The 8,130-nt window shown below is 51.3% G+C and overlaps 1 protein-coding gene across 3 annotated transcripts in view; it reads left to right on the forward strand.

The window, feature by feature from the left end:
- The window catches only part of MAP2K3 (mitogen-activated protein kinase kinase 3), a 30,967-nt gene extending 23,070 nt beyond the window's left edge, over positions 1-7,897 (forward strand). For all 3 annotated transcript variants that reach the window (XM_069029908.1, XM_069029909.1, XM_069029907.1), the window contains exons 7-13: positions 133-249; positions 396-447; positions 1,249-1,376; positions 1,973-2,050; positions 3,843-3,982; positions 4,692-4,737; positions 5,172-7,897. In XM_069029908.1, coding sequence (XP_068886009.1) covers positions 133-249; positions 396-447; positions 1,249-1,376; positions 1,973-2,050; positions 3,843-3,982; positions 4,692-4,737; positions 5,172-5,255 — 645 coding nt within the window. In that variant the 3' untranslated portion in view covers positions 5,256-7,897. The remainder of the gene's footprint in view (positions 1-132; positions 250-395; positions 448-1,248; positions 1,377-1,972; positions 2,051-3,842; positions 3,983-4,691; positions 4,738-5,171) is intronic.
- The last annotated feature ends 233 nt before the right edge of the window (positions 7,898-8,130 follow it).

The raw sequence follows: 8,130 nt of genomic DNA on the forward strand, positions 1-8,130 counted from the left end.
GCACCTGGGGCCTTGGGATTACGCTGGAGGCACCAAACTGTCCCCAAACACCTCTGTGTTCTTCAGCCCAGCTCTTTAGCTCCCATGGGTTTCCAGGGAATTCCCTCTCAACTGCTTTCTCTCCATCCACAGGGTGATGTGTGGATCTGCATGGAACTCATGGACACCTCCCTAGATAAATTCTACAAGAAAGTACTGGAGAAGAAGAAAACCATCCCTGAAGACATTTTGGGGAAAATGGCTGTGTCTGTGAGTGGCTCTAGGGTTCTTACATGGGTTTGTGCATCCCCTGAGCCTGTTGGAGGCCTCTCCTGAGGCCTGTGGTGTGTTTGCAGTGAGAGGCTGCTGCTGCTGTGTGTGACTGATGGGTGCTTTTTCACTCTGTTTGTCCCCAGATTGTACGAGCTCTGGAGCACCTGCACAGTAAACTGTCTGTAATCCATAGAGGTAAATGCTGGAAGGGGTTAGTGGAGTGTGGCTCAAGATCTAACCTTGATATAAGCTAGGGGAGGACTCCTTCCCAGGTGTGGTGTGTCCCTCTGGGGTGCCTAAAGTGGAATCTGCTGGTGCTTAGGACTGTGGTGAACAGATCTAGATGCTTGTTCCTGAGCTGCATCCCTTCTTGCAGGATGTTGTTCTCTTCATCCTTTCCAGATGAAGGGTTGAAAGTAACAACAGAATTCCTCACTACCTGTATCTTATGAGCATCTCTGTCCCTCTTGGAGTACAGAAGTGCCTTGAAGGCAGCTCTTGGAGATAAAATCCCCAAATCCTCCTGGCTGGGTAGTTTTAGCAAAATGAGGGCTGAAGGACTCCTTAAAAAATCACAGATGGGAATTGTAACACCCAGGTCCTGCTCTCCATCCTGGTGTAGTCCCTTGTGTAGTTGTGGACAGATCGTGATGTGCATGAGACAAACTGTCCTGAAGATTTGGTAGAGTTCTGCTTTTAAGGCTATGCTGGGCACATAAATCTCTCCTGGGGAGCTGGGGATTAACTCCTCAGCATTTTATTTCAACCTTTTTACCTGCCTGGTTGGAGAGAGGGGACTTGTTCTCCCTGAAGGACATGGCTGTAATTTACCTGCAAACAATTTTTATTGAAATAAAACTGGTGGGGTTTTGTCTCCCTTCCCTTGTGTCGGGGCCTGCCTGGTCCCTCCCAGGCCTGCAGGGAATTGCCTGTCTTGTATCAGACTCTTCAATACCCCTGCAAATGCCCAGTTTGCCCTCTTGTATTTCCTCTTAGATGTGAAACCTTCCAATGTACTGATCAACAAGGAGGGACACGTGAAGATGTGCGACTTTGGGATCAGTGGCTACTTGGTGGACTCTGTTGCCAAGACCATGGATGCTGGCTGCAAACCCTACATGGCTGTAAGTGCAACCCTGTGCAGCCCTGTGCTTCTAAGAGGCTGCTGTTTAGAAATCAGTCTGTTCCACCTCCACCCTGAGATAAAAGCCACTCGAGAGTGCTCTGGTCTCCCTGACTCAGCAGAGCCTCCAAGGGTGGGATCACACTCCCTGTAAAGCCCAGCTCTGTGTGTTAATCCCACAGCAACTCTTCCTCTCCCCCTTCCATTTGCAGAAGGATACAAAACTGGCTGGTGCTGGTTGTGGCACTGCTTCTTGTTGGATAGAAAGTGCTGAGGCTTTTCTTGGCAGGGTCCTTTCATTTCATCCTCAAGTCAGTATGAATTTCCCTTTGCCATCTGTGGCATTCATGTGGGAAGCGTGTGCTCCTGAGGCAGGGATCGTGCAAGTCTCATTCTCCTGCAAAGAGGGGAATTGATGTGAGTTGTGTGGAGCAAGATGTGGCTTTCATCAGTTCTAGATTTAACCTCAGACCCTGCCTCCCTGGGGACATGAGCCAGGGGAATCCACCCAGCCTGGCTTTTGGAGCCAGATGTTTGCTCTGTGGGGTTTGCACTGGGAAAACAGGAGTGTTAACATCTCCCATTTTGCTGTTACAGCCAGAAAGAATAAACCCTGAGCTGAACCAGAAGGGCTACAATGTGAAGTCAGATGTCTGGAGCCTTGGGATCACGATGGTAATGTCAAGGGCTGGGATCTGTATCTGCAGCCCTGGGGTTGGGATGGGATTTGGGCTGGTGGGGCTGTACCCTTGCTGTGAGCAATGGCAGCTGGGTGGGTGCCCATCAAGCTGGACTCAATCTGAGCATGATAGCTCAGGCCATGATGAGGTTAATTACCCTGGGAATTCAGGCTCCCAGCGGACAATATCAGGATGACAACGAGTATCCAAGAGTCTGGCTTTGAATTGCTCTGCAGTTCCCTGTGTGCTGGCTGAGGGGTGGTCAGTGGAGCAGGGTTTGCTGCAGCTGGGGGCTCAGCCTTCCTGCTTCACCCCCCATGTCAGCAGAGCCTTGCAGGGGATTCCAGTCCTGCTGCAGTGAGAGCTGCTGCGTGTGGTTTGCAGCAAATCCTGCCTGTGGGGTAGCTCAGAGCAGCCAACAGGAAGGGGAAATACTTTCAGTTCCAAAATCGCAGCTGCTCGCGATGGTTTATCTGCCTCCTGCAAGAAACTGATGTTGCAGAGAGCAGCTGAGATCCTCTGGCGCCAGAGGACAAGGGAAATCCCAGCTGTTGGCTCCAAGGGATGCTGCTGGAAAACACGGCTCCTGCTTTCCAGGAGACTGTCTCTCTGAGGGTAGATTATTTTCAGGAATTTTTCCTGTGCCCTCTTAGCTGTGGCCTTTGTTTTGGGGGCTGCATCCCTGCATTTGTGTGCGCCGTGTCTGGGCAAATATTCCCTCTTCTCAAGCGTGGTCTCATCCACTGTGCCAAACCCAAGCCCCTCTCCCTGGTGTCCCCATGCCAGTGCAGAGCTTGGCTGGCTGACTGGAAATGTCATCAGCTCTGAGCTGCAGGAAGCTGTGGGATGGGAGAGTCTGAGTGATGGAATATCCAAACCTTTCCAAAGCTGGAAGGGAGAGAGGACCTTACTGAAAGCTGGCCAGCCTGCAGCTGAATGGAGCCCCGGAATGTTTGGTTCCCTCTCGTGTCTTCCTCCTGGGCTGGCTTCCTGTTCTGTTTTGTTTTGTTTTCTTTATGAAGGGGGTTGGATTGATTTCAGACCAGACAGTTTTTGGGCCATTGAGTTGCAGGGCTGTTCCAGGCCTTCCTGGGCTGGTGGCTTCATTCAGTTTTCCAGCAGCAGGAACTGAGCTCCCCTGACCAGAGCCAGAGTCAGGGAGGGACACTGGGCTCTGTCCCCACTCTGCCCTTTCAGGGTTTTTATTCCTCCCATCCCACCTTACTAGGCAGGTGTGGAGGTTCTGTTGCCCATTTTGAGACAGGAACTGATCCTTGGCATGAGGAGACTGCCTAAGACCTGTGACAGACTTTTTCCTGCTTAAATGAGGGATGGAGCAGAGGTGACTTGTAGGAAGAACACAGTAATTTAGGTGGTTTTGGCAAAATGATGTTCTAGCACTTAATTTTTCTTGTGTTTGTGGATTTTTTGTGTGTTTAGCTCATGCAGTGCCAGCCCGAGGCCCAGAGGCTGCCTTAGGGCCAACAGAGCACTTTGGAAGCCAGTGCAGAAACTGTGTGCTGTTATTATCTTTTTAAATAATCCCATTTTACATATCTTTTGTGACTTCCTGTAAATGCATTAATATGCTGAACCAGCCTCAAAAGGAAGTATTTTTGGCCTCTGGGTCTTTGTATTTAAAAAAAAAAAAAAAAAAAAAAAAGGTGGTATGACCCAAATTGAAAATGGTTTGTAAGGTAAGAGGGTTTTCCTTTGAATCTGAGCTGGCTGAGCATCGTGGGTTTGTGCTTGGTGTGTGTCTCACGTTGCCCTGCCTCCCTCCCCAGATTGAACTGGCCATTCTCCGCTTCCCATACGAGTCCTGGGGGACTCCCTTCCAGCAGCTCAAGCAGGTGGTGGAGGAGCCCTCGCCCCAGCTGCCGCCCGAGCGCTTCTCCAAGGAGTTCGTGGACTTCACAGCACAGTGGTGAGGCTGCAGCAGGGACTGCTGGCTCTTCCAGCCTGGCTGAGGAGGAGCCCTGATCCATAGGGGTTGGCGTGAGCTGTGGGGCTGGGTTTGCTGTCCTTTGGGAGCCCATTTCTCCCCTCCTCGCTGTACCTGGTGCTCAGCATGGCAGGAAGCGCTGCCCAAACTGGTTTTGCTCTCGGCCTGACTCACCCAGGCTGGTTGGAAGGTGCAGAGGTTTCTCTTCCCCTTTTCCTGTCACTGCTGCTGAAATGTTGGTGTTTTCTGGCAAAGTGGCAGTGAAACCAGAAAGAACCCCTGGCAGCCTCTGGGTGAAAGCTGCTTTGTGGTTTTGTGGGAAGCTGCTCTCCCCGGGGTGTCCTCTGCTCCCTGGGTGCCGCTTGAAGCTGCCAGGCAGAGGCAAACTCACCCTGCAGGTGCTGGGAAACCATCTCCTCTCCTCCCCAGCTGTTCTGGTCTGTGTGGGGCAGACTGCAGAGCTGCTTGGCTTGTGCTGTTTGTGGCAAAACACTGAGTTGTCCTTTCCAGTTACTTGCCTGGCTGCTTTGCTGGTGTTTCAAACCTGCTCAGCCAAGGAGGGAAGAGGGATGGGTGCTCCACGAGGAGCATTTAATGTTGGTTGGGAAGGGGAGATCCCCTATGACAGACCATGTACAGCAAAAGAAAAAGATCCTACAGCCTTTCTGTCCCCTTTTTTTTCCCCTTCCAGCTTAAGGAAGAACCCAGCTGAGCGAATGAACTATTTAGAACTTATGGTAAGTGCAGAAATGTTTCTGCTGGTCTTTATTCCCAATTTTGAAACTCAAATCAGTGGTCCAGCAGGAAAATGGGACATGTGGGTGATTTTTCAGGCACGGAGCAGGATGGGTGTAGTGTGTTTGAGGTGGAAGGGTGTGTTGATTTCACGGGTGTTAAGGTCAGAGTTTCCAGGTGTTTTCTCCCTTTGTCCTATCTGCTCTTGGAGAGTTTAGACCTTGAAGGATGGTAGTACAGCTACCAAGGTGGGGTGTCCCACTGGGGCTGAACCAAAAAATGCCAAAGTTCATCTTTTTAGCTGAAGAATGGTGTCCATGGGAGCCTGGGGAGGAGGTTGGTGTGCACCCCCAGCTGTGTGACATCCCCTGGGGTCGGTGCTTGGCCTTGTCCGTCCTCAGGTGTCAGCTGACATTGTCTTTGGTCTCATTGGCAGGAACACCCTTTCTTTACCTTGCACGACACCAAAGAGACTGACATGGCCTCCTTCGTGACAGAGATCCTCGGGGAAGACTCCTAACTCCCAGCTCCCAGCTTCCTGCAGTCCCTGCATCCCGGCTTCCCCGCAGGAGAGCGACTGAGGACTCGAGTTCATGGTGGTTTGCACAAATTGCACCTCCCCGGCCTGGGGGCATCTCTGGCCCCATTCGGCCTTGAAATCTCTTTCCCCAGAGAAAAAAATCCCCCAGGAGGAGCCTTTTGAAGCCAACACCTTTCCAGTTAAGCCACGGACTCTGAAGGCTCCGTTGGTCCCAGGAGAGGACCATGCCCACGATGTCTGAGCAGGCAGAGGGTGCCAGAGGCCACCTCCCCTCCCCAGTACCTGCTGCACAGCACAGGGGGTTGTGTTTCTTTGCTGCCTGGGGAAGACAGAATCAGTGCTGCTGTGCTTCTCCCACTCCTCTCCTGCCTGCACAAAGCCCCTGCCTCAGAGTCTGGTCTTGCTCGCCTTCCCTTTGTACCTGGCTCTCTGCCCCCAGGAGCCCACGCAGCTTTAGGGGCTTGTGGGGCCCTCTGGGCTGCTGTTCATACCAGAGGCTGTTTTAATGCCTGGCTCAACACCTTAAGGACCCTTTGAGGCAGCACCAGGCCAGGCATCCCTCTCCCTCAATCAATGCTGCTGCCTTGGGGGGGGAAAAAAGGCATTTTTCCACAAGCCCACTGTGACACAAGCTACAGCCCACACTGTCCCCATGCCTGCCCATGGACTTCATCCAGCATCCATCCCTTCCCTCGTGGGCACAAGGTGAGGGAGAGACAGCAGGTCCCCCATGCTGCCTCTCCTCCCTCTGGCTGTGGGCTGGGAGGACACATCCCTGCTCCGGGCATCGCCTTCCGCAGCCCTGGCTGCCTCCACCTTCCCTGGCTCCTGGAGAGGACGCTGCTCCATCTGCTTTCCAACCTGGAGCTGATGTAAGACCTCGCACTGTGACACCCGCTCGTTCTGGAGGCCGAACTCGCACCCCTCGTGTCCCAAACTGTCCCCAACCCCTGCGGGTGCCAGCGAGAGCCAAACCCCAGTGACTGGCCCGGGGCTGCTGGCAGTTGTACATTTGATGTCTATATATAATGGACTTTGTAACATGTTTCCTAGGTTTAATCTAACTCGCTATAAATTAAAGCCCTTCTGTGTGGGAGGAGGGAGGAGCAGTTCCTTCTCTGCTGACAAATCCACTGTGAAAACCTGATGTGTTTCCCCATGCTCCCAGCCCGAGGAGCCAGGGGAGCAGGAGGGGTTTCTGGCTTCTACTGTACATGATCATGGATAAATGCACCGGCTGTGGATTTTGGTTTTTTGTTTTTTTTCTTTTTTTTTTTTAATAATTGAGTTTTTCCGAAGGATTTTTTTTTTCTTTTCTAATATATATTTGTGTGTGTCTCTGTGTGCTCTATATATATTATATATTTTTAAATCAATGCTGAATGTGTGGATGTCTATGTGGCCAGCAGATCTGGTGGAATAACGTTGTTCTGGCTAAATTTGGGCAGGTGGGGAAAGAGGTCACTAGAAAACACTCTGGCCTAAAATAACTTTTTTTTTTCTCTTTTTTAAAGAAATGCATCTATTTTTTAACTGAATCTTTAAAAAATGTTGTTCCTGAAATTCATACCCTGGAGGTCTGGATTTTAGGGTGAATTTCCAGTGTGCAGGGTTCCCCCCTCAATGAAGAATGATGTCCCCTTAAATGCATTATCCCACCTCCTGCAGTCCAGGGTTTCATGTGGTGCTGGGCACCCCCTGCCTGGGAACTGGGGTGCTCCACACCATCTATCCCCATGAGCTGCTCCTGGGAAAGCTGCTTTGGGGCAAATGGTTTTCAGTCCTTGGGGCATCACACAGCCGTGCTTTTCCCTATGCCATCCCTCTGATCCCCCTCCCCAAGTTGACAAACCTTGAGAGAACCAGCCCAGGTGAAGCTGTACAAACCCTGTTCAGCTTTGGTTCGACCCTGACCCCCCAGCCCAACTCTGGATGGAAAATAAGGAAGTGATTGATGTTCTCCATGTCTCCCTCCTCCTCATCCTGCTCTGCAAACCACCTGACACTCACCTGTACCTGCTTGGTTTGCCAGCTTTGCTGCTGAGATGTACAACTGTATTTTTTTTCATAGTTGGTTACTTTGGATTATTTTTGTTTTGAGTTGAGCTTTTGGTTTCTTTTCCCTTCTTTTTTTGTTTCAACCCCTTTCCCCTTCCTTTATCTCACCCTTTTTTTGGTGCTTTGGGGAATGGTGTTCATTTTTTAAAATTTATTTTGCATGCTTTTTATTTTTTTCTGCATTTCTCCTGGAGAAAGTCCGGATTTCTTTATTTTGGGAAAAGGGACCATCTGCCCTTTCAAATGCAGGGGCGATGGCTCTGGGACGGGCTTGGACCGCTGTAGATGAGTAGAGGCTTTGCTGAGGAGGCAAACACACCACACCTCCCTGTGCCATCTGCTCTGCTTCATTTAACACAGATCTTACCTGTGCACATCCCCTGTCTCTTTTCACCTCCCTGCTTCCCTGTCCCACCTGGTTCCCGCTGCAGTGGCAGTTCCCTGGGGAGAACGAGCCTGGCTTTAAGCTGGGTCAGGAAGCCCCTCTCCCCTTGTAGTTTTGGGAATGGTCTGTACCCCTCAACCCCTGTCCTTGTTTCCAATAAAATTCACCCTCAAACTCACTGCTTGTCTCCTCTTGTTCCTGTTTGAGCAGCAGCTCGGGGCTGTTTGGGGCAGCAGCTTGGAGTGGTACCCTGCTTTCTCCTTATATTGTGGGGTGATGCTGCTCTGGATTTGGGGAGTGTACAAGTTATGACCCTTGGCATGGGATCCCTGGAGCAGCTCCCCTGGAACTGGGGGGCCAGCAGCCTGGGGAGGGATCCTGCTACCTCTGTACTTTCTCCTTTTGTGGAGT

Source organism: Aphelocoma coerulescens, chromosome 14 (genome assembly GCF_041296385.1).
Source record: "Aphelocoma coerulescens isolate FSJ_1873_10779 chromosome 14, UR_Acoe_1.0, whole genome shotgun sequence".
Lineage (NCBI taxonomy): Eukaryota > Metazoa > Chordata > Aves > Passeriformes > Corvidae > Aphelocoma > Aphelocoma coerulescens.